Genomic DNA, 26,363 nt, shown 5'->3' on the forward strand with positions numbered 1-26,363 from the left:
AGCAAAAAATGTTAGCTGGAACACAGCAATCACCATCTTCATTTTAGAAGACAGCTTTGTTTTTTCCCAGTACTACTACCAACACACATCAAGAATAGTTTTTTACACCAGAAAGGAAACAGCCTTCAAAAGGGGGCCCAAGTCACCAGGCAAGTCCCAGGAATGGGGCTGCCATTCTTGGCAAAGATCACGGTGGTACCAAGTGATCATCACAAAGATGCAGACCTTAAGTTCTGAACTCAAGCATGGGAAATACATCAGATATTAAAAAAATATATATATTCATAGCTGGAAGGAGTATACAGATCTGAAAGATTACCATCTTAAGGTACCAGCAGCAAGTAACTACTGCTGCTGCTTTGGCTAGTATTAGCCACATTTTATTAATGCAGCTTTTGTAACAGTCAATTATGGGTAGTTATAACTTGCCTTCCTGCATACCTTTGTATTTAGCCTGGTCCACAATCAGTGTCCTTAGTTCAGCCAGTTCAGCCTTCAGCTGCTCAATAGGCTCTTTGGAATGGCTGGTCTCTACTTCTGATTCATCTAGACAAGAGAGAAATGCAACACATCATCCTCACCTTTGTGCAGTACATCAGTTCATAAAATGCATTCAGCAATTTCTGCATACATCTTCTGTAGAAGCAGTATTTACTTTTCTGTAAGCTATAACAGATCCCCAAACCATCAATCTGCCACATATACAGCTTTGTTTTTACATTCAAAATGTGCTATTTGATTAATCATTTATGAGTTTATGCCTAGTTTCAGAAAGGAATTCAGTTTTTAAAGACAAGAGGCAAAAGAATTCTCCTTTCAGAGTTCCCTTCCTACTTGCTTTAGCTCTCTGCCCCTTACAGAAACATTTGCTGACCTCAAAAGACTGGAACCAGTCTCAAAACACAGAGACAGACATTACAGGGTGAATACTACGTCATCAGCTTCTCCTCAAGCCCAACACCATGCAACATCTCCAGATGTTACACATTAGTCTATTCTGGTTTTTGTTTAAAAGAAGAAATAAAAGGAAATTCCTTTTACCACTAGAAAGAGAGTGCCACCAGCAACAAGCTGCCACAGCACAGCCCCAGAAACCACCCGTACAGTTCGTTAGACAGGAACAGCATCTTGTACATGGGCCAGAAATAACTCAACCATGAACAAGAGCAGTAAATAACAAAGGTTAAATTAATACTTGTTATAAACACACTGTAAAGCAACAAGGTGTTAGGAGACTGCTGAGTCACTTTTATGTGCAAGAATGAGCACTAACGAACAGGGCAGGCTTACAGCTGACCAATACTCAGTCCTGCCCTAAATCCAGCCTCTGTGCAAGAGCCCCAGGGTTGGATTAGGATGCAGAGGATGGGATTAGGACGCAGATCAAGCCGATCAAGATACAGGGGACACAGCTCAGTTTAGGACATGCCACTAGAGGTCACTGGCAATTCAAGGACTCCTGCAGAGCCCTAGCTGCCCGTTGGGAATCGGGCCGATCCCGGCACACAGGGATCCTTCATCCCTGCCGGTTGCCAGGACAACTCCGCAGCCAGACTGCTGCACATCTGCGGTTCCCCAGGACTGCTTTGTCACGCCTCTCGAGCTACAGCATCTCCAGAAAGCTTCAGACGCCCAAAGTGCCCTGAGCAGGAGTCAATCACAGATCCGTCTCTGTACAGAGTACACTTATCACCACCACACTCTGGGAATGATCTCTGCTCGCTAGCCTGACCTTTTCATGTCGTATAAACCTGTGGTGAGGATGTTGCCCATCTGAAGATACGTTTGAAACACTCATCTACTGAAAGAGATAGGAGAGCTCATTAAATATCTGTTACACTGACACACACTGCGCCAGTAACGTGGCTACAGTGATGGGACCCGAAATTAGTGGGCCCTTCCCACCCAAACACATGTAAACTATGCACTGCGATCCCTTTGCCGCTGGCTCCATCCCTAGCCCCTCCTGTTTCCCCAGATCTCAGTCACGCACAGTAATCCATTGTTAAAAGAGGATGATGGTGAGTTCAGGCAGCACAAGTGCCATTACGCAAGGGATCAACACAGCAGGTTCACACCCCAGGCTAGCCAGAGCTGAGAAGCATTCAAGCTGCAAACGCTGATTCATGGAGATGCATTTGAGCTAGATTTAAATCAGCTAGCTCAGGCATCATTTGCAGCCTCAGCACAGAGCTACGCATGGACTGCAAAAATCCCACCCAAGCAGGATAGGCAGAGAAAGTCATTACGAGAGTAACTATTTAATACCTCAATAAGACATAAAGAACATACACATATTTACGTACAGATTAAAGACCTAATCAGCTGTAACTTTTTGAAAATTTTCAATTCAGGAGGGCACCAATGGAAAAATTAACTTTTCTTCAAACTGATCCAAAAGTAAATGTTATATTTTTTTACCTTGTAACATTTTCTCTTTCATAGCACAACAGGCTTGCATGTATGTGGAGTACAAGTTTGAGGGTATTTTATCAGCGCTATAATAATTAAAAAAGAGACATTTATTATACCGCATAACCACATTCAAACTTCAGCTTTATTAAATATAAGCATAAACAACAGCTATGCTATGAAATGTAATTACAGAGGCTCCAAAGCATACTGAGCATCTGAAGCATTTTTTAATCATCATCTGACATGAGGGCCAGAAATGTATATCCAAGGCTTTCATAGTAAGTATTATATATGTGTAACACACACTACACAAAAACAATACTATGTATATCATTAATGCATGTATTAATACCCATTTCATATATAGTACGTGTCTAAGATCACATAAGAGTGTAAGTTATATGACACGCAGTATTCACACATCTAAAACACTAACGTGATGGAGACCAAAGTTTTACCTCTAACACTTGCTGGGCAGGCATTCAATACTAAAAACATACTACGTGAGGCTTCCTAGAACTCAGCTGCTTCTCTTACAACTTTAATTTAAAAGAAAAAATCCAGTCTTTTTTAGAGTCAGGCTGGAATGACAAGGCAGAGCCAAATGCCTCATTTGTAGGCAGCGTTGCAAACATTTTTTCTTCATGATAGGCTCCAGAGGAATTACTGGATTTAAAATAAAGCTGTTCCTGCAGTGCAGAAAAGCACTTTTAAACATGTACACAGGACAATCTTGAGTTCTGAGAGGGGCTGCGTTCTCCTGGGGCATTACCTTGGTGTCCCGTAAGAGCAACTCATAAAGCATTAACAGACATTTAAGTTTCATCTTCCACTTCTCCCATATCCTCTCCCAAAGAGAGGAGAGCTTTTCACGGGGGGGCTTGTATTCCTGGTGAAATTTTATATTCAGCAGTATCCTCCAAAGTTTGCATAAAAACATATCTGGTCTGCAGTCAGCGGGCTGCATGGGACTACTTCTAGATAATGGTTTCACAGTGGCTAGAGGACTAATTACAGAACTGAAGACATTCACCTATTACAGATAAGCTACCCATCCACAACCTGCAAGCCACAAGCCTGGCCACAAAGCCCTGCCAAGAGGGTTAGCCAACACGCAGGGTTTTGTAAACAAGGTGTCAAAGCCTCCAATAATCTGATGTAAAGTCAAATGTTCTGAAGAGAAAGTCCAGAAGCACAGAAAAAAAAAAAACCACTGGGAAGTCTCAATACCTCTTTAAAGAATCTATAAAAGCCATGCGTGCATCTGCGGTTTTAGGGAGCTGCAATAGAAAAACAGGCAGGTTAGGCACAAATTACCTGTCTACAAACACACATCTAGATGGGAGGATCAAAAAAAAGCCAAAACCAAACACTAACCACACGTGGCCTCAGCAAAGCAGGAAGAAACCAGGAAGTATAATATGGTCGCCTAAAAATACTGAGACAGAAAACAAATATAGCAAAATATTAACAATGCCAAAGCTGCAAACTACCATTTTGTTACCTCAAGAATTAATTTGGCTCCTGCAAATAAGAAATATTCATGGTAGCATGAATAACCACAGACAAATCAAGTTCAGATTAACCAATAGTTATTCATTTCTTTAATTTTGCTTTTTATTTATTATAACAATTGTGCACTTCTCTTGCAGGTGTGAATATGCCTTTTACTCTCTGCACAAATAACCTCTATTTAGATGACTACTGAGGAAGTAGATAACATGGGGAGAATTTCCCAAAACCTCCTTTGCTCACATTCTCAATTTTTCTTGTTTTGTTATTTTGATTTGGACTTGACTTTTATTATTATTATTATAGCTGAAAACAAAAAGAGTTCCAACGCACACAGTACCTGGCTTCTATCACAGATGTTGGGATCTTCCTTGTGTTTTCAAATATCTGAAGGGCCTTTTCAACGTCACGAAGTGCCTGGCCCTGGGGCTGGCTCACACAAATGACAGTTTAGAGAAAGATGTTGTGAGAACTCAAGGACAATGATAATCTTCCCTCCTTATTTTTTCAGGGTTAGTAACAGTTGTCTGTGCTGTGAAGGGAAGTGACTGAACAAACACAACTGAATAACAAGAACTACCTGATACACAGAGTAAAACTGCAGGATGGAGAAACCAGCCTGAACCATCAGCCTGCCTCGATAAGGCTGTTATAAATAACAGCTATTCTGGGTCAGCCCAAAGGTCCGTGTTGTTCTGTATGCACCTCCTACAGCAACTCCAGCAGATACTCCTGCTTAACATCACATTGTTTATTCAATTGTCCCCCACGGGGACAGTATCTTTTCTGTTCTGGATTTGGTATATTGTTATTCTATTTTAGTTCATACATTTGGAATTAAGACCCATAATCTTTGCTTGCAGCCCATGCTACTACACTCCAGGCAGAGGGACTGCCACCCCGGGTTTCTCTTGTTCGAGCCGTAAGACAGCTTAAGACTGCAACAACCCGGGCCAGTTTCTCAACAAACAGATCAGACTTGGAAGAAATTAAATTAAATCTTCACTTATGACTTTCATTTCATCACAGAACTAGATTTCATCGCAGTACATTCAACTACCTTGTCACCAGCCTGTATTTCATGTACTCCAGCTGACTGTATAAATGAGGCCCCCTAGACTGCCATACTTGTGATCAATATATAGGAAGGAGCAACAGAGCCAAATGCTTCCTTATCAATTACTGTTGTTACCCAAAACTTATCATGAACCACAGTGTGAAACTGCAGACTGTAGATTCCCCCCCGAAATCTCCTTTAAATATGAACACTTTGAAAACAACACCAAATAGATGATATGCTATACTGAAAAGAATCAAAATACATGTAAAATGCTTTCCTACATGATCAAATCATTGGGAGCAAAGCCATAGAGGGAAGTGTCACTATTGTAACATGCTGGTCAATCAGCAGAGCTAATGCAGCCCCAGTTCCTGCAAACCTGTGCTCTGCATCCCCACACCATACAACACCATTAGATCTCCCTTTGTCCCTTAAATCCTCCCCCACAGAATCTTCCATTTATACCCCACAGTACAGGATGGGCAAGAGGTAACCAGCACTTTCCTGCTTCAAACAGCAGGTGCTGACTGGATGGCTAACGTAGGTGCTGCTTGGCCAGTAGCTGGCTGGCTAATTGCCGAGTTCCCCTGTGGCATCATCACTGAATACTCATCGCAGTTTGTTTGTCCTCTGTGTAAGTCTAGTTTTCATGAAATCTGGGGAAGAGGCTGCGTATTTATGGCCGCTAACCCCTGTCTCTTAAAGCTGGAGAAGATTTGGCAGCATGCTCAAACTTGGTAGGAATGGCAGACAGGTGGATAACCTAAGCTCTTTTGCAGAGGAAAAGGGGCATGAGAAAACTGTTAGACAGACCAGCAGTACCTGCACAGATTCATCCGTGGAAGACAAGTCTTCATAGAGCCCCATATCTTCTATAGCAACCTGTGTGAGGTTAGAGATGCATATGGTTGCAACACAGCTATTATTTTGACAGATCCAGAAAGAACTCTTCTCAGAGACAAATTTTACTAACCTTAAGGTCAGCCAGTCTGGTTTTAGCCAGAGTGATGTACTCCAACAGAATGGACCGATGTTTTGTTGGCACAAAAGGCGGGTACATTATATGGACCTGAAGTGTGCAATTCACAAGATTTGCCATTTTTACAGGAAGTTTAGTGTAAAATTCCAGTTAATGTTTACCACCAGAGATGCTATTGCTTGTTTTAAGATAAGACACTTTCATGGCACCTGACATGCAATTTTTCCCAACAACAACAAACAAAATCCCTGAAGTGCTTAAATTTAAACTCCATGAGTGGAATTCTCCTTCTTGTCAAGTAAATAAAAGAATCTTTTACTTCCTTATTTCAGGGAGAAAAGGTTTTAAATAATGTATCAGAAGTAATGCAATTACTATAAAAATATTAACAATATGCTGAATCTAGTCAGACACATAATGCAATTACTATAATAACAATAATAATAAGCTGAACCTAGTCAAAGGCACAAGTATGTTCACTTTGGAGCAGTTCTCTATCAGTCTTTAGAAAACCATCTCTATTAGCATCTTCTGACCTTCAAGTATGGCGCTGCTTCAAAGGGCACTAGCTCTGACAAGAACTCAAAGAGGAAGACCAGAGCTTTCTTACTGCTCCCGTGGTGACCACCAGAGCTCCCAAAGGAAGCCTGAAACAGGGGAAAAAGACAACACAGCCTTTCAGTGTGGAGAGAACCCCCATCCCAGCAATGTCATAACTCAGCACACAAATCCCAGACATCCATTACAGATAGACTCTCTTGACAGAAAGCAGGTTTCTGGAGAATAGGCTCCAGAGAAAGTTTATAGAAATCTCTATGGAAGTTTTCTTTGAGTTTCTTTGTCCAGTTTCCAGAAAGCCTGCCATGTCATGCTCAAAGTTTGTTCTGATACACTACCATGAGAACTCTTAGAGGAGTTAAACAAGGCAAGACCAAAATGCACCAAAGGATTGAGATTCATGAGGGAACCACAAATCTGCCAGTTTCTACACAGCTTTATCTGAGCATTTCAATGAAAATAAGCCAGTCTGAAACTATACAGAACATCAGCAGTTTACCTTTTGATACATCCTGAACACTCTATCAGCAAAGGCTGAGCTTAGATTTGCAAACTCATAAAAAGGAATTTACAGGTTTAAATTACGTGGAGATTTGCATACCTAAAATACCTACATGTTTACAACTAAAAGCTAACAACCAATTATCTATAAGGTCAAACACAGCAATTACAGCTGCATGCAAACATCCAGGAAACAGGAATGCTTCATCTGCAATAACCTACAACTTATGCAAGAACAACAGTGTTGGTTATCAAGATACTGAAATACATCCAAGATTATGATTACAACAGGAATTACATGTCTGCATTCCTGACAAGTAACTAGAGAAGAAGATGGACTTAGAAGATGAAAGAAGGGAAAACCAAAGAAAGCCAAATAAATATATTCTTTGCAGACACAAAGGCAGTAATAAATATTAAATCACTCCTAATACCAATACAATCACTTGTTACTCTTTTCCGCACACACACCACCCCCTCACCCTCCTCTAATTCCTGGCTATCTGGTCTGAAACTAGGCTTTTGCTGTGCAGCAGAACATTCCTTATGCACAGGTTTCTCATACTTAAAACAAAGATTACCAGTCAGGCCTCATCTAGTCTTACCTTAAACCATTCAGAGTAAGGCATGAACACAGCAGGGCCCTCTAGAGCAGCCTGACGAGCTATCAGGAATGCAGTGATCATATTTTCCATATCATAATTCTCAAAGGCCTTTATCAGGAGATGTCTCAGTAGATCTAGAAACATAAAACAATAACCTCAGACTTTGCTCTTGACAACTGTGCTGTAATTTTCTACAGTAAATGAAGACAAATACCTGTGATAAAACATCTGCCACATAAAGAAGGATTTGTATTGCAGCTTGGGGAACCTTTGGGACTCATTCATATTTTTTCATGCACTTTTAACAGTCAAATACTCTAGGATTTCAACCTGCAAGGATTGCAGGGAGTCCAGCAATGAGATAATCAGCAGGCAACTCTAACAAACAAGGTCTGCTAGCAAAAGTGAGATAGAAGAACTAAGCTTCAGTAATCACTACTCCAATTAATAATGAAGGTAATTGTCAAATAACCACGCTTAGCTGTACAGTAAGTTTGAGAAGTGTCAGGCACAAGGCCTGGCATTCGCATCACCTCTGACAGGGAATTTCTGAATGGAAAAGTCAGATTTTCTGCTGTTCTTTTCCATGCGGGAATCTCAAAACAGCAACTATGAATGACTATGCTGCTGCACCAGTCAGCATGGTTTCCCTCTGCAGTACCTGAGAAGCAACAAGTACACATTAGCTTGCAGGCTTACCATTACTTACTTACCTTCGAACAGCTGCTCAGCCTCAGCCTGACAGACTACCAGCGTGGAAACACAGGACAGGACATGCTGCCAGTTCACTTCATGAGTCTCCAGGACTTGCTGCAGCTGGCAGATCAACTCCTTTGCACTGAATGCCATGAACATCTGGAAGAGCAATAGCAATTCATTTTAGCTATGATATACAGCCACTCATAAAGTGAAATATACTGTCAAGATTAACATGCATATGTCTTTTGCAAGACTCCTGAAAAAGCTATCCTGTGTGCAACTTCTGCTTCAGCTTTCCAGGGCTAGATATCAATCTGGCTTGGAACCAGCATTGGCTAAAATAAACAGTAATATTCCAGTTCTTTCAGCAGTCTTGTCATATTCTGTAACGGTGAAAATTCACATCTTCAATGGTTATCTTTGTTCTCATTAAGAGCTTTGCACAAACAAAATCCCTGTAGTACTTTTTCTTCATGCTTCCTCCCGCCTACAATTTCTGGCAGCTCGTTCAGATTCTGCAACTGGAATGCACTAGTTCTAAATAATCTCACTTCAGATATTTCAATTAATATAAACCCAACATAAAGTTCTCTTTGTGAAACCAAGAAGACATACTTTGCGATACAAGGTAGTAAGCAGTGAACAAGTTCTTGTAAAGCTCCACTCTTTCTGCATATGGATGGCATCAGACACTGTACCCAGAAAAAGAAAAGTTTACTCTTTAGCAATAGGTTTTTAAAATACACCCAAAATGCATAACTTAACCACACAAGACTTCCCTTGGGCTTTGGCAACCAGATACGTTAAAAACTGCTCATTGAAATCCTTTCTTTCCAATTTGTCTTTGGAACACGGACTGTGGCAACAAGGACCGTGCCATTTCACTACCGCACTGTCATCTCAAAGCTGTTCTTGTGATCACACATTCGTAGGCCAACATAGCACATGCACACAGAATCAGCAAGGAATCATCTTTTTCCTCAATAATCTCTTTGAACTGGAAGGCAGCAACAACACAGCTCTCCCACACAACAGGCAAGCAGCTCTAGATCATCGCTCAGAGTGATTTTATCAGACATTTTGTAGTCCAAACATATTTCTTCCTAAAAACATCAAGCTTCACAATTACCAATCACGGATTAGAAGCCTTCCTGCCTTTATCTCTAATCTACCAAAAGAAACACCCAGTCAACAGAGAAAGACCCCTTCTTGTGCATAAACCCAAACACACACAGGGGCCAGACTATCTTAGCTGCAAGTACTCTCTGCAACACCACCTCTCCCACCCAGTTTCTCCTTCGGCCAGGGCTGCTCCCAGCAGCCAGGGCTCCCCCACGTCTCCTCTGTAAAGGCTGCTATTAGATGTTACTCCAAATATCTGTTCATGAGCTGTTGGTTGAAGCTCTGTTTGAAGGCACTGATTTTCCACCTAAAGTTTTCTCCTGAACTACAGCCCTCTAAAGCCCAGACCCCAGATGAGTTTGGTTTTGTCTGATCTGGCACCCTGCTTATATAGACCCTGGGAAAGAGCTGGAGAGTCAGGCAGCTTCTCTGGCTCTGGGTCCCCCAGGCTGGTCTCCATTTAGCAAGGTCCCGGGTGGGATGGAGCTCTGGACACACAATAACACACCCTGGAGACACTCGCTTCTCCCCACCTGTTCCTACCTCTCATCAATGGGTTGTAGGTAAGAACTTCGGTCAGGGTGTGTCTAAAAAACTGCTGCAAGGAATCCGGATGAACCGCACTTTTATAAACTGACACATTGAACACATTCAGCCTACAAATGACAAGGAAATAGAAACAATGCACAGGAAGTATGATCAACCAGGCGTTGATTAGGGTGAATAACTAATTTTTCTTCTACACCTATCTTATCAAATTGCCAGAGAGATATACTTTTTCGTATGTATTTCTAAAAATCTATTGCTTACTCAACATTATGTAGCTATTAGATTTACAAACTTTCTAATGTATATCCCTGCACAGGACGGGAGTGAATGTTGACATGTACAAAGTAGTTAAACAAAACCGGTTTGGAAGTAGGAATTGGAGGATGACAGCACCTTCCAGGTGTTTCTGCTCAGAAGCAGAGGGAGAAAACTTGATGAGGGAAACTAACCAAATGCCAGGAAGGTGCTCCAAGATTGGTTCCAACACTGCCAGAGCACCCTTTCCTACCTGATGCTTATCTTCTTACAAGCATTTTTATTTGCACATATTGTATTAAAGAGGAGAATACTAAACACCCCATCTGGGGTGGTGTGTGTGTGTGTAAATAAATTTTAAAAACCCCACAACATTCCCCCTATTTCAGTAACAAGTATAACAGTGGATAAAAAAACTTCCTCCTGACATTATTCGGAGGAACAGCATTTCTTACCAGAACCTCATAGCTTGCAATGTGGAAACATCTTCCTGCTTCTCTTTACCAACAGCATCAAGCACCCCTGCACCCCAAAATAACAACACAAAAACACAATGAGAGAAATAGAAAGAACTGTGACACTAAACACACAGCAACTAACAGGAACAAGCAATCTGTGCACCTTTAAGAAGGTGACCCCATTAGGGAAATATGTAGAAGCCATTCAGCAGCATTAAATTCTTACAAAGTTTTTTCAAAAGTGACACAGACTCAAAAACTATTAACACTAACCTTGAACCAATTTAAAAGCGTTCCCAGGAATGTGCTAATAATTAAGCCATCTAAAAATGCACATAAATTAGTATTCAATTTCCAAACCCAATCCTAATTGTGCAGTGCATCTCTAAGTGTGAACACTGCAAAGCTGCACAAGAGAAAAGTCTGTCTGGAGGCAGGGATTTGCACAAGCAAGCTTTGAATTAACAAGCCCTGGAAACAATGGTTTTAACTGCCCTCGCCAAACAAAGAGCACGCTGGTGTAAGTGCCACACATTTCTAACAGCAGTGGGACTTCATGTTACGTTTGCTTAGCAGAAAGTCCTTCAAAAGCTAGATCTGCCCCAAAATGACTGGAGAAGTCAAACAGGTTGGTGGCTTGCACAGCACATTGCCTTGACCATCAGCCTAGACACCACTCAAAGCCCACATAGTGAGACCCTTTGCTTTACAGCATGCTGCAGCAGCAGTTTTTCTGTTTCTTGTCCCATCGTACCTTTAAAAGCCTCCTACAGTTAATACTGAGCTGGGGCAGCAAAACAGGCATCCCTCACATGCCTTTCGTGAGGCAGTCCAGTGTTAATACGTAATACTCTCCTCCCCTGCTGAGGAATACTTTAAGGTTAAGTAGGGGAGAATAGAGAAAAGGAGATAAACTCTACTTATCCTCGGGCACAGGAGTTCAACACAGCAAGATCAGTACTATGAAGTACAGTGCTCCTATGCTCCTCTCAGCCTGTCCTTCTCCTCCTGTGAAGGTCTACATTAATAGTGAATTATTTTACATAAAGAATCCTAATGTTCTTCAAAGCAGCTGATTAGTTAAGTGAAACCTCTCAAAGGTGACCCAAAAGTATACGCTAATAAAAACACCTCATATAAAACTCATTTAATACAATTTTCAGACACACAGACTGCAAGTCAGTCAGTGGCAGTGCAGGCTGCACAAATGTGAAGGTCAAATGAAGAGCAGGTTAGCAGACTCCTGTCTGACTGCCAACAGCCTGCTTTTCTTCCTGCAAAAATTCCCCTAGTCCCGTGTTTATAAGGGTTATTTTTCAAGTACCAACACTGTTAAAGGGCCACCTGAGATGGGACTCATACATATTAAATAATAAAGCACTTCTCTTACAGCTTTCCCCTTTTAGAACCACTCTGCAAGGTCTGTAAGGCATCTCTGTCTACAGACAATGCTCCCTGCGAGAGGTGGGGTAAGGGATAAGGCTGGCAGCACCCACGAGAGACTCAGAATGGAGGGAGCAGTCCTGGTGTTATGTCCTGGTTTTCGGTCATCTTACAGCAGAGGAAAAGCTCTAACCTCTGCAGTAGCACTGAGCATATTCCTGAAACATGCCAGCAAGAAAAGTGGTAAAGTGCTGTCACTAAGGAGACAGGGAAGTAACAGCAGCCGCACAGATTATACTAATACACTGGTGTAAGGAACATGAGGTGTAAGGGAACGCTTCCTCTGCTGTAGAGCAGATACAGCAATTTACCATGAAGATCATCTGTGACATCAGACAAAAAGAAACCCTCCTGTATGTTTAGTCTTTCTGCATCGGGATTTGCAATGCAAATCAGGCACTGCTACGCTTGGGCTCTCAGCAGCAGCATCAGGACTACCCAGACCAAAACAGGCACATTGTCCCTGGGACAGTTCTTGAAGACTGGCTGTTTAAAGACTACACATGTACATTAGATGTCTTTGCTCAGCATTTAAAACAAACAAAGTTTCACAAAACAGTCTGCAAATCCAAACTGTGAGCCAGCAAAATAGCCTACTTGCACATAACTTTGTAAATTCAACATTTAATTTACTAAGCAGAAAAAAATTATCCAAGCTACAATTGTTTCCAGTCAAACTTGTTAAAAATCAGATCAGATAGCTACCTGATGTTGCAGCTGGGAGCATCAAAATGAACTAGCATAAAAGGCAAGAAATTATCTGCAGTGTAGAAGACACTCACTTTACAGGAGTGAAGGGGAAAGCAGAGGCACACAAAATCAGTGACATAAATATTATGCATAACAAAGGAAAAGCATCCCAGGCAAAGGATTTCTCCTTAGAGATTTAGCAATGCCCTTAGAGATTTAGCAATGAACAAAGAATGTAAGTCTAGCAAACAGCAGTGACTGCACAAAGCTAGGAATCACAAAAACACTTACATGTCAACATTCTTTGCAACACGGCATGACAGATCTGTTCAAAATTGACAAATTAAGACCATTTAGAGTTTAAAAGAGCTATAGTTATATGCAGAGAAAGTAAACTGACTCAAAGAGTTTTGTCCCTCTTAATTTAAAGCTTAACTTTTACCTCAGGCTCTACTGTAGAACAGATACAATAGACCAAAGGGAAAGCATTTCCCATGCTTACCAGCACTCCATGCCTCATATTCAAATGGAAAAAAGGTGAAACCAAGGAAGCTTAAAAAGCCCTTGATGTGTCACCTTGGAGAAATCCTCCATACAAAAAGTCTCTGTTCTGGTTTCACCATTTCCTCTGCATCCACTCCAGCACCTGGACCACCACCCCCTTCTTTGTTGCTCTAAGCTCTGATCTATTTACACTCAGCGAGGCACAGAGGTGTATAATGGAACTACTTTTTTAAACAACTGTTTGTAAATAGGTTCATTTTGTCCTTACATAGGGGACATTCTTGAATTCCAACTTCCTTCCCAGCTCAGAAGTTTGCTGAAAGCCATTCTGAAGAAACAGTATTGCAAAGTCTGCAAATCAAGAAGGAATTAGTGTTTCAGCATCTCCCTTTCAATAAAGATCACTTGCTCTTTCGCCTCGCCATCTGTCTCCCAATAGGACTAGTGTCTGAAAAGCCTCATTCACTACACAGCAGTCAGCAGGAATCATTTATTTTCTTGGAGTAAAATTACACCCAGGCAAAAGGACCTAGAACAACAGATGGCAAGGAGCACAGAACCTTAAAGGATTATAAAGGCTGAAGAATTTACAGGTGTTATGCTCTATTACCACTGCAGAACTCACATGGGTTGTACCTGACCAACTGCACTGGTCCAAAGGTCTGACTACAGCTCCTAAGTCAAATGGTGTAGTGATTTTTTTCTAAACAAAACCACAAAATAAATAATAGAAAATGACAGGGGGGGGAAAGGAACTGTTAAATATTTCTGGTCCAAAATATCTCAGACACTTTGCAGGAGCGTCACACTCTCAATATATCATCCCTGGCCCCATACACCTTGCAACTACTCTTTCTTGTGATACTGTAACTCAAGGGGATATAGAAATTCAAAACAATTATCTTTGAAGGGAAAAAAACATTGCTAAATTCACCAAATATAAAAATATATTCCCCTGACTGAAACAGGTAAGAAAATGCAAAGTGACGCCTCTGTTCTTACACCTCCAAGCTTTTGACTTGCACAGCTCCTGCTGCAGGCTGTGCAGACCAGCAGCCGGGCCCCGCTCCACCAGCGCCCAGTTGAGTGCCTTGCCTGAGAGAATGCGCCCAGCGAGCTCCACATCCTCGGAGGACTCCTCCACCTGCTCACAGAGGCCACAAAGGTTGTTGCACAGCCACTCCACCACAGTAGGGGCAGCCGGGTTGCTGAGAACAAACAAAAGCACATTCAATTAAATCCTTCCTGCTTCTTTTAAGGCTTGGATTTTTGCTCCACCATCCTCCTGGACTCGGGAAAGAGCCATCTGTGCAGGACTCTGCCCTATATATGGCATTTCATTTCTTTAATTTGGACCAGCAAGAGCTTTATTTGCTTTATAAAAAGCTTCTACAACAAGCATATCCAAAGGAAAAAATACATGTGAAGTTGTGTGTTCCAAGCATTTCCTCACAGAATGGTTTGGGTTGGAAGGGACATTAAAGGTCACCTAGTTCCAACCCCCCTGCCACAGGCAGGGACACCTTCTACTAGACCAGGTTGCTCAAAGCCCCGTCCAACCTGGCCTTGAACACTTCCAGGGATGGAACATCCAGAGCTTCCCTGGGCAACCTGTTCCAGTGCCTCACCACCCTCACAGTGAAGATCATTGTCCTTACACCCAATCTAAATCTACCCTATTTCAGTTTAAAGCCATTACCCCTCGTCCTATCACTACACTCCCTGATAAAGAGTCCCTCCCCATCTTTCCTGTAGGCCCCCTTTAAGTACTGGAAGGCCGCTCTAAGGTCTCCCTTCTCTTCTGCAGGCTGAACCACCCCGTTCTCTAAAGATTAACTCTGCCAAATCTCACCAAAATGTAAGGTTTGGGGAAGACAGAAGCACACAGCTTCTGCAAAGCAAGCCTTCTCATCAAGACCAGCACTAATTTTTATGGGCTAAACGAGTTTCCAAAGCAGACCTGGAGGCACGCCCAGATGAATTCAAGGAGCTGGGTGACTGAGTCCTTTCCCACACTGCGTGCTAACTACCTACACCCACTGCAGCAGTGAAACAAAGCACTAGATAAAGCATCACCTAGGACGGTCTGCAGTGGTGGTTCCCACCGAACCATTTCACTTCACATTGCGGCCAATTCGGCAGCCATTTGACAGCCAGCTGCCACACCTTAAACTGTGCTACTTAACCCAGAGTAACCGCTCAAACCCAGGGTAACTTCTTAAATCCTGCTAATCTGATCACTTGCCAGCACCTGACTATATTCTTAGTCCAGAATACTCATGACTAATCCCCGATTACATTTCAATAGGCTTTAAGAGATTACATACATCTGCAAACCTATAAACCTCTGCTCACCTCTCCAGCAGCTCTCCCAGTCCAACAATGTCGCCTCTGTGCAGGTGCCACACAGCTTCCAGCACTGGAGGGTTCTAACAAGATGTTGCAGTTAGGTCATAGTCTGCATTTTGCAGTTAACATTAACATTTGACTAATACAAACTATACATAAAGACTAAATTCCATTTATTCAAACTATCCAGAACTTATTGAAATTCAAAAATGACAACATAGGAAATACCAGATGAGGAAAGATTATATTTGATTTTTCCTTCCCACAAATTTTGAATGGTTTAGGGTTGTAGATACATCACCATTTTAAATTTTCATGGTCAAGTGATAAATATATCTATCTTTGTCCCCCTGAAATAATACCGATTCTGCATATTCAAAGGAACACTGAATATCCCAGAAAATCAGAAAACAGGTAACACCACTGAGTTTCAAGTCTTGTTAATTCAGATCCAGAAACAGATTAGAGAATTATCACTTAGCCTGTTAACTGTTTATTAGTCTCTGAAGCGAGTTTGTTGCTCTCAAATCCATTTCCCAATAGGAGATGACAGAAAGAGACACTGCAACTGTATGGGCAGAGGCTGATGGACACAGAGGAAAAAACAACACTGCTTGGGCAGCTCTGCTGCTGAATGCCAGGCTCGCCGTCAGCAACATCAGCACCAGGCATTGCTTCCATGCAGATGAAACTGCACCATTCATGCCTCGCTGCAACATCCCTTCCAGCTCCTGCCTGGAACAGCATGTCCTGGAGAGTCTTATGTGTCCTGGTTTCAGCTGGGATAGAGTTAATTTTCTTTCCAGCAGCTGGTATAGCGTTATGTTTTGGGTTCAGTATGAGAAGAACATTGATAACACACTGATGTTTTCACTCTTGCTAAGTAATGTTTGTACAGAGTCAAGGATTTTTCAGCTTCTCATGCCCAGCCAGCAAGAAGCCTGGAGGGGTGCAAGAAGTTGAGAGGGGACACAGCTGACCCAAACAGGCCAAAGGGTTATTCCATACCATGTGATGTCATGTCCAGTATAGAAATGGGGGGAGTTGGCCAGGGGGCAGATTGCTGCTCAGGAATTAACTGGTCACTGATCAGCAAGTGGTGAGCAATTGCATTGTGCATCACTTGTTTTGTATATTTCAATTCTTTTATTATTATTGTCATTTTATTATTGTTATTATTATCATTATTAGTTTCTTCCTTTCTGTTCTATTAAACTGCTCTTACCTCAACCCACAAGTTTTAGCTTTTTGTTTGGTTGGTTCTCTCCCCCATCCCACTGGGTGGGGGGGAAGTGAGTGAGCAGCTATGTGGTCTTTAGTTGCTGGCTGGGGTTAAACCATGACACTGCCCTAGCAAAGCAGGACTCCAGGGTGCAGCAGTAACTTCTGCTCATTCCAGCCTCCATACAAAAAACGCTCCAAGTCAGAAACAAAATCTTCACACCTTGTGAAGGAAGAGGTGCTTGGGAATCTTGGGCACAGAAGGCATTCAGGAGAAAAGCCAAAGCCCCGCAAGCTTTCTGCAGCGACCAGCAGCTGCCTTGTAGCATGACCCTAGACTCGCCCACATACTTTGTCTTGGACAACCTAATTCTTTACTGTAACAATCTCAATTACACAGCAGCACTTGATCTCCATGTCTACCTGAGAATGAGGAGATCTTAATCAGCCTACAAAACACACAGGATTCTATTTTCAGCCCAGGATCAGATATTTGAGACTAGAGCATGCCTCCTTATCCTGACAGATCAGCCTCTTCCTTCTTTCCCACCAGAGCAGAGAGCAACCAAAACCATCCCACTCACAAAAGCCCTTAACTCCACTTAAAGCATCACTTATCTTAAGAAAACAAACCACCCAATGAAATCAAGACAACACATTTGTGAAGCAATGGGACCTGTTATCTACTATCGTATTTCTCTCAAGCTATTTTCTGCGTGCATTCCCAGATAAATAGAGCGGAGAACCAGAATGCCAAAGATGCACTGAACATTGCTGGCAAAGCACATAAAGGGCTTCTGGGACCATGCCACCCCACAGCCAGCTTGGAGCTTCAGCACTGTCTGGTCAACTGATCTGGATTGCTTAGCCCAGACAGCAAACCTACGTGCCAATTGATGGAGAGTTATTAGCATACTTCATGGATAACAGTAAGGCAGTGAAGCTAAATAGACAAGAAAATGATACCCCCAAGCTTCTATTAACTGTGGTGTCACCTCAGATGAGTTTAATCCCATTACCTGTACTATAACTCCAGACACTATGCCCTTCCTCACTGCTTCCTAGTGAGAACGAGCCATGCTGAGTACAAACGGAAAGAGTTAGACATCTCCTTTGGAGAGGCAAGAATGCTGCTTGCCTCACTCCCTAAAAACCAACGCTTGATCACCAAGACGCTGTCAACTCTCCTTTGTGGCAGTCTCTCAGAAGTGGCCATGCAATTTTAATAATTCACCTGCTTCCAAACCTCTAATAAGTCCTTTTCAAAAAAGCAAATCCTGCTACAGAGGCAAGGAAGCTCTCAGTGAACTTGCTTTAAAATAAACAAAACAAAAAAAAAAACATCATTTAGAATTCAGTTCATGCTTTTAAAAGGTCAGAAAGACCACAGTCATTCTCAGGAGGAGTTCATGACTGCAGTCAACCACGAGCAGATGTGAGCAGTGGCAAGAAAAACACTGAGGGAAACTGAACAGAGATCACAGCACTTCACTAGTCCATTTAAGTTATCCCTGGCCTTCATGGGAGAGGAGGGTTGAAAACACACAGGTGAAGTCTAAACAGTCTGTAACACAGCAACATTTCTCCATGAGTTCTTACCTTCATTTTCCACATTTCTTGACAGAAGAGTGAGCGACAGAACACATTGTTTGCCAGCAAATCTTTGACCGTTCGAAGCAAGCAAGACAACCTCTTCTGGAATAACCCCAGAAATTAAGCAGAAATAATTTCCTTTGTAAATAATGCATTCTTAGAAAAACAGTGTGTTACTTTTCCCTGTTTACTGCTTTTTAAAGGCTTGAATAGTAGAGAGAATTCATGGGAAAGGCCCAAACTTTTCCATCTTAAGGCTGAAGTAACGGCAGCCAGGCTGACAGCAGTGACACCTGACAGCTCCTCAGAGGTGAATTGAGCCAGCAGCCACAGCACAGCTTTTGTATGGATGGCCATCACCACACCTGGCTACACCGCAAACTGAGACAATTGATAAAGGTAGAATCGTGGCTTAAAGAGACCAAGTCTGAGGTACACCAGAGGTTGTAACACAGGATCTGCTCAGAGACCTGTGTTAACGCTGCACTTCAGCAACAGACAAAAAAATTAATTTCCAAGCTGTCAAAACCAGCCGCTTTCCTGTATAGAAGAACGTCATACTTCTGTGAGCATATTGGATGCATAAATGAATAATCAGCTGCTCAGGTCCTACATGTTGGGTGACTTTATCAAAACAGATAAACTGGGTTTAAAGTCAAACCTAACAATACCGTTTTCTTGATAAGCTAAATGTAAACCTTTTCCCTTACTCTCTGGTCCAAGTTCAGCAGTGGGACTTGAAAGGGGCTTGCAGAAGCCTGGCAGATCCGCTCAATGTTGGTAACAGCATTTTTGGCTGCCAATATTGCTGTGGGTACACCCAATCTTGAGGCCTGTTCCTGCAGCACAGAGACTAAAAAAAACCAAACAAACAAAACAAAACAAAAAAAACAACACAAAAAAACCCAAAACAAACCACAAAGCAGAAAGCTGTCAGCACAGGAGAAAAAAAAAGGGTTTGAACACATGGCTATGAAGACAGAAGCCCAAAGTCTTCAAGTCCTTACAGCACAGATGTTATTTGTTGCAAATCATTTTTATTTCCATGTATCATTCCTTTACTGTACAAAAAACAGGGGCAGAACAACCAGGGGCAGAGGTGGAGTATCCTCGCTAAGCAGATTTTTGTATTTTAGTCTTGTAGGGCTCACTGTAACACTTTCAAGTAATCAAAATATTTAATGATCAGACCTTGCCAGCGGTGTCATCACTGGACAAGTAAGAAATGAGTAGCCAAGCAGGAAACCAGAACAATGAAAAGAAAGTAAAACTGGGATTGCATTTAACAGGCAGAAATTCAGTACATAAAGAAAAGTTCTTTCCCACATCTGTCTCCAATAGATACTCTTTCACTCACCTATAAATGATTCTGACGATACTTCCTGGTGCTCTACACCACCCTGTCCACCTGGCTTGTCTGAATCTTCCACCTGGAAGCCAAACAAAACCATAACAATCTTAGCCGTCTATTACACACATTTTCAAACCTATTCCCTCTAAAGTATACTGAGCAGCCCTGGCATTCTTGGGGGCTGGAGCAACTGAAGTGAAATTAACCAAGCTCTCACATGGTCGTGATAAACCAGAGATTTCAGGGTACTTTATAAGAGGCTTAAGTACAGTTATCTTCATTTTATGCAGAGAAAAGAAGATACAGGTCAAAGTTACTTGTCCCCAGTCACCCAACAGATCATCAGCAGCACCAGGAACAGAATTTCTGTCTTTCAAGTCTCTTCTGTGAAGCCACGCTGACATAAATATTTGATTAAACATGTCAAAATGTTGGATCCTTTTTCTAGTTAAATCCCCTTTTTTCTTTTTATAAAGACAAATATTCTGTACAGAAACATCCCTGTGGCTGAACTGCGGGAAGTATTTGAATAGTCTATTCAAGTTACCAAAATCAAAAGCTCTCTCCAGTGTGTGAGGAGAAGGTAGAACATGGCCGTCAGAATGTTGGCTCAAGTGCCTATATAGGCAAATGACACAGGTTTTCATAAGGACAGTCACATTAGTCAGAAATGGTTGGTAATTCAGAGAAAACCCAATAGTCTCTCCTGATTTCCCCCCTCCCCCCTATATTCACAAGAAGCCAGTTCTGACCCCAAGGAAAAGTGCTGGATTTCCCTTTGTCTCAAATCCAAACCATGCTTAGCGATTTTTAGTCTGCAATAATAAAACAGAGGAATAAAGGGGGGGGGGGGGGGGGGAATATCATTTCTGCAACACAGACCTCTAAAGTTCAGCTTATTCCCACAGTGTTGGTTTTTCTTTTCACTTATCATGAAATCTGTGTTCCCAGTACATTCATTCTACAGTTGCCCTAGGAAGGACCCTGGTGGAACCCACCTCCAGCTGGCATGTCCCACGATCCCCAGCCTGACCACTACACCCCAAACTGCCCACTCCTACCTCCAGGAGGAGGTCATTCAGGTTCTGATGGCGATCCAGAAGGCGCAGAACTGCTTCCTGGAGCTCTGCTCCGCTCCTAAAGGCACCTTTTTGTTTCCTGGCTCTCCCTGCTGAGAAGTTGGGATTTCTTTTATAACCACAGCTTGCTCTTACGGCCCCCAGGGACATCTCCCTCTCTTTGCTGCTACAGTACGCATCACTGACAGGGTAAAGGTGGCCCCGGTCAGACCCTCGTTAGCTGGCAGCATGACAGGAGCAGTGCAGGATGTTTCTCACAGGTCTGCTCCGGGCAGGTGAGCAGACAAAGCCCCATGGCCTTCAGCATGAGCAGCCCAGCGCAGCCAAGGACCTGCCAGGCACTGTCAGCCATCAGCCTCCAAAGGCCCTTGGCCCAAAGCAAACAAAGTGCTGCCCTGACACCCCCACCCCAGGAGAGGAGCTGCAGCAGGGCCACAGGAGGGCCACCAGCGTTTGGGAGAGGGTCCCTGGGAGGAGCAGAAGCAGCAGGGCTGAGGAGGAGCTGAGGTGAGGGGCTGCCAGGAGCCCAGAGCACCACACAGGCCAGAACAGCGGGGTATATGAGGGTGGAGAGGGGGTATTCACCCCTCCCTTTCCCTCCGCTGTCCCTGCGGGAAGTGCCAGGCCAAGAGCTCACTCAGACGAGCCCCGGCCTACCCAGCCCACACCTACCCAGCAGGTCCCTCCACGTCCTCCCGCCCAGGCCCGCCATCACGGCGGCCCCCGCCCGCTTCCCGCCAAACAAACCCGCCCGCCCTGCGCCGCCATTGGCTGCCCGCCGGAGGACGCCACCTCCGCCCATTGGCTGGAAACGCGCTGTGGTCCCGCCTACCCTACCGCCATCTTGGTAGTGGCGGAGGTGGTGTGGCTGCCATGTTGGGGAGGGCGACCGGTGTCGGTTTGGGGAGGGGGCCGAGCATGGGGGTTTGGGCGGCATGGCTGATGTGGGATGTGGGGGGACACACTCCGCAGAGGCTGTTTGCGGCAGTGTGTGTGGGTGGCTCCCTGCCACATGGCCACCAGGAGAAGGAGCTTTCCCCTGACAGACCCTGAGGGTCATCACCTCGGCTCTGGGGGGGGGGGGGGGTGTCTCACAGACCCCCACAGACCAGCCGAGCATCCCTGGGGGACGAGGGTGCTGAGTGCCCCTTGTACCACCCCAGGGAAGGGGACAAGAGGGGGCTGGAACTCCCAAGGGCAGAAATCACCAGCCTGGCATTGCTGGGAGCAATAAAGGTCTGGAGGGAGCAGTGTGGAATTCCCACAGGGATTTTTCCCCGGTTGCCTCTCATCTCATCCTTCCCGGAGACAAACTGCTGGTTAGGTGCCGTTAGCGTGCCCCGCAGAGGGTTCGGGGCAGGAGGCGGCAATTCGTTATGAGGAGGATGGCGGCGTTACAGGCAGGTGAACAACCCCAGGGTATTCACCGTCCGGAGGCTGGCTTCTGTTCGCAGACGTTGAAGAGGCCGTGCTGGAATTGGCCATGGGATGTTTTTATTGCGGTGGAGTGAGTGAGTCAGCAGCGCTCGCTGACGAGAGCCGGGGAAAACATTTCCCGGCAGCATCGCGGGAGGTGAGGCTCCAAGTCTGGCCCTGGCAGTGCGATGGGGTCCCCCAACCAGCCTGCCAACCGTGCCGGAAAGTCACCACAGCACCGAATCTCGGCTTGGGGGCAGAGAGTGAAACCCTTTCCAAAATCACGTTTCTGAATCACCTTAAACCCCCAATTCTGACGCTGCCTGGGGAGCTGGGGGAGCCCCGAGCCAGCAAAGCAAATCAAAACCTCTCCCTGCCTGGGGGACATCTGCAAGGGGCTCCTTTCACAGGTGGTGGGGATGGCCTACGCAGGGGAACGGAGGACACGGGTGACAGCTGAGGGAGTGGGGACGCGGGTGGGAGCGGGGCTGTGGGATGTAGCACCTCCGAGTTGTCCCTGGGAAGGCACAGCCGGGAGGAACAGGCTCCGAGGGGAGCGGGAGTACTGAGTCAGAATGGGGGTCGGTACTGGAGGAATTGAGGGGGGCGGGACTGAGGTTAGAGCCAGTAATTAACATGATTAAGAAGCCAGAAGGAGTCATCTGCAATAGAATGAAATATTTGCATCACTAAGGGAAGGGAAGGGAAGGACCTGCCTTCAAACATCTTGGAGATAAGCAGGGAAGAAGGAATTACTTAGCAAGGTACCAAGAGATGAAAAGGAGAGCATGGGATGGGGCAGGGAGGGTAATTTTGGCTGGAGGTGAGGGGAAGCTGCCTGTCTGTGAGCTCTGAGGTCGGCACTGCACAGCCTCGGGGGCTGAGCTGAGCTCCAGCCACTGGGACCTGTCCCAGGAACGTGGGGGCTCAGGGCCACCCACCGGGATGTCCGCGGTCCCATCCTCCCCGAGCATCCCTGGCTCCTGCAGACAGGCTGGTACCCGTGTCCCGTGTGTCGCAGAGCCCCACGTCTGTGGGGTCTCACGCTGCGGGCCAGGGATGCCATCACCCATGGGTGGCAATGGAACAGTAAATGTCTCTATTACCAATACTGCCGGCAGGTCTCTGCGGCCTCGCTGGCTTACTGGCCTGCAAAGAGCTGGTCTTGCTATATTTAATCCTTCAATGCATTATCTGTGAGGTACACCAAGTTAATGCAGTCTGTGCAGAGAATTGGTTTTAATTAAAATATTAATGAAGATGACTCTGGAAAGGAAATGGAGCTTTAACAAGCACTCTGTGATTCAATCTCTCTGCCTCTCCAGCCCCTGAGCCCTTTGTAGTCCTCTCCTCCCGCAGCAGGACAGATCTGGCAGAGCCCGGCTATGCTGGGCAGCAGGACCAGCTACAGCTGCGTCAAGAGCAGGGTCTGGCCCAGAGGCAGTAAGGTGGGACTGGCAGCTCTGGAGAAGGGCAGGAAAGCCTGCGGGCTTGCTCCCCTTGTTCAGAGAAAGGTTTAGCCTGGCTGCTCGCACCTGGACAAGAGGTGTGCAAAACCCCAGAGACCTTTGCAATAAAACTGACTCCACAAGGCAGACGGCTTTGCAGAATCCGGCCTGATGTCTTCAAGCATCACACCTGTGAGCCACACTTGCCTGGCAGGAACAGGCTCATCCATGTCCCAGGTCCTCCTCAGTTACAGTTGAGGACAGGGCTGGCCACCATGCTCACAACCCCATTGCTTTCATCAGGAGCATGGATCAGTGTGCTCGTGCTCCTCCAAAGGGATCACTCGGCATGGCTGGCCCCAGCATGGCCAGCTCTGACCTGGAGCTTGGGTTTCTGGGGTGCTCCAGAAGTTTATTCATGCAGAGAGGAGGCTGGGGAGCTCTTACAGCATCTGTGCCCCAGGAGCCTGGTACCTCCTGGCTGACAGCAATGCTGCAGACCCGCTTCTGCACCAGACCAGCATGTAGGGCAGCAGTGGTGAACACAGCAGGACAGGGCTTGGCATCTCCCTCAATGAGACTGAAGTGCCAGTCTCGGGGCCGGAGCTTGACTGATTCAGGGCTGGCAGAGGTGTTTTGAGGAACCAGAAAGTCTGGGAGCAGCAAGTGGCCCATTACACCGGGTAGTCGGGGACTCATCTCTGGTTTGACCTAAGAAAAACCAGGGGGAAAACATCACTGTGGTGGCCAAACCGATGAGAAACCCTCTGAGGGGGTGCAGGGAGGTGCAGCCAAGAGCTCAGCATCGCTGCCTGGAGCCAGGGGCTGCACAGCAGGCAGTGATGCCAGCAAGATCCTCGAACTCCCGACCACATCTGAGGCCAGCATGCAACAAGAGTGACCTACCTTGTAAAACGCTCTCTCCTTTCATGGTCCCCAGTTTATTGCAGCATCTAAGGAAACTGGGATAGGTGCGTCCAACCCCATGGGTGCTCTGTGCACTCATCTCAGGTCCCTGTGGCTTTTTAAGGAAATTTTTTGCATATGACAGATGAAACCCATGTGAATGTATTACCTGCAAACAAACACGGCACACAGCACGCAGCCCTGCTGCAGGCTGCTGGGAAAGGGCTCTGCCCTCCGTCCCGGCTCCGCAGCCGTCTCGCTGGGGCACGTCCTGCTTCGATGCCAAGGGTGGCAGGGAGGCAGAAAATCTAACCCTCCCATACTGCTCTGCAACCATTTCCCAACCTGTTCATTTATTTTTCCCCTATTTCTTTCATTTTTAATTATATTTCCCCTATGGACATACACACTTGGCTTTTGTTTGATTTTTTCCAAGACGGTAGCTTTTAATTACATCTTGATTTCATATTAATTACAGTTTTACCCAAAGCAAAGGGCTTTGTGCTTTAGAATTCAAATGTATTCCCATTAATCCTGCAGGTTGGGTTATCACCGCCTTCAAATGCCGCGCGTCCTCCCCGCTTCTATCCCCGACGGTGCCGCCCTGGCTGTGTCCAGAGGCACTGGCAGGTGTGTGCGGCGCAGGAAAGCCAGCAGCCGGCTTGGCCCGGCACGGACCCGCTGTGGCGGGCAGCACGCGCAGCTTTCTTCCCTCTAAAGTCACTTCCCAAGCAGGCTCCAAAGCCTGCTGATTACAGGGTAAATGTCGCATTCAAATCTCACTCGTTGGTGCGGAAAGCCAGACTCAGACGTCAGCGTCGCAGCCAAGAGCTGCTCCAGGGGGCCGGAGCCGTGCAGCTATTCTGTGACGTGCGGATCCAGCCAGGGCTGAGGCCGCTACTGTGCTCCCAACCCCCTTCAATGTGCTCCCGTCCTGGCGATGGTGCATTTGAGTAATCCCAGAGATGCACAGACAGTTTGGATCACCTGTGTCCATTCTCCCCCTTCCCAAATCCCAGGGCATCGTGCAGGGCTGCATTTCCCAGCTGTCCAACTCTGTTCTCCCATTTCCTTCCCCAAAGATGGAGCTGACACTGCTCAGGTTCTCTGGGACAGGCATTGGAGGGCATTTCTCTCCCGTGGTGCTGCAGGCACCGTCCCAGACTCTTTGCCAGAGGCCTCTGGCCTCGGGGCAGCTCTTTGGCCATTTGGGATAGACGAGCAACTGTGTGCCAGCTCCATCCCTCTCCCAGCCCTGCCTGCACAGCTCCGGGATTGGCCCCAGTTTATGCTTATGAGTTAATGGACCTGAGGTGGGGTTTTATGTTCCTTCCATCACGGAAATGGGAAGCTCATCATGACAAGAACTTTAATTTGCTTTATCTGACCTTTCACAGAGAGCCGGCTGTCCTTTCTGCTCTGCCAGGACGGTCCTGCCTGCCCCACAGGTCTGGAGGGACGGTTCCTTGGCATGACCCCGCTATTGGCACCGTGCCACACCAGTCTTTCCCGGTGGCTGCGGGACGTCGTCCCCCCCACCCCGTGTTCCCATGGGACATTGTCTCCTTAGAGACTCCAGCTCCTCATCCCGGCGCCTTCCGCCGGCTTCTGTCGCTCCTGGCTGTGCCTGAACCATGCTGCCACATCCAG

The 26,363-nt window shown here is 45.4% G+C and overlaps 1 protein-coding gene across 2 annotated transcripts in view; it reads right to left on the reverse strand.

Annotated features, from left to right (window-relative positions):
- FANCA (FA complementation group A) overlaps window positions 1-21,655 on the reverse strand; it is a 39,382-nt gene extending 17,727 nt beyond the window's left edge. For both annotated transcript variants that reach the window (XM_049806435.1, XM_049806434.1), the window contains exons 1-22: window positions 21,616-21,655; window positions 20,926-21,035; window positions 19,871-19,943; window positions 19,224-19,366; window positions 18,520-18,615; window positions 15,706-15,779; window positions 14,446-14,558; window positions 13,619-13,701; window positions 13,138-13,171; window positions 10,711-10,777; window positions 9,995-10,107; window positions 8,945-9,021; window positions 8,344-8,485; window positions 7,631-7,764; window positions 6,503-6,613; window positions 5,961-6,056; window positions 5,810-5,869; window positions 4,268-4,356; window positions 3,793-3,853; window positions 3,646-3,695; window positions 2,422-2,498; window positions 442-546 (exon numbers count right to left, since the gene is read on the reverse strand). In XM_049806435.1, coding sequence (XP_049662392.1) covers window positions 442-546; window positions 2,422-2,498; window positions 3,646-3,695; window positions 3,793-3,853; window positions 4,268-4,356; window positions 5,810-5,869; window positions 5,961-6,056; window positions 6,503-6,613; window positions 7,631-7,764; window positions 8,344-8,485; window positions 8,945-9,021; window positions 9,995-10,107; window positions 10,711-10,777; window positions 13,138-13,171; window positions 13,619-13,701; window positions 14,446-14,558; window positions 15,706-15,779; window positions 18,520-18,615; window positions 19,224-19,366; window positions 19,871-19,943; window positions 20,926-21,035; window positions 21,616-21,655 — 1,948 coding nt within the window. The remainder of the gene's footprint in view (window positions 1-441; window positions 547-2,421; window positions 2,499-3,645; window positions 3,696-3,792; window positions 3,854-4,267; window positions 4,357-5,809; window positions 5,870-5,960; window positions 6,057-6,502; window positions 6,614-7,630; window positions 7,765-8,343; window positions 8,486-8,944; window positions 9,022-9,994; window positions 10,108-10,710; window positions 10,778-13,137; window positions 13,172-13,618; window positions 13,702-14,445; window positions 14,559-15,705; window positions 15,780-18,519; window positions 18,616-19,223; window positions 19,367-19,870; window positions 19,944-20,925; window positions 21,036-21,615) is intronic.
- Between the last annotated feature and the right edge of the window lie 4,708 nt (window positions 21,656-26,363).

Source organism: Accipiter gentilis, chromosome 7 (assembly GCF_929443795.1).
Source record: "Accipiter gentilis chromosome 7, bAccGen1.1, whole genome shotgun sequence".
In the NCBI taxonomy this organism is placed as follows: domain Eukaryota; kingdom Metazoa; phylum Chordata; class Aves; order Accipitriformes; family Accipitridae; genus Astur; species Astur gentilis.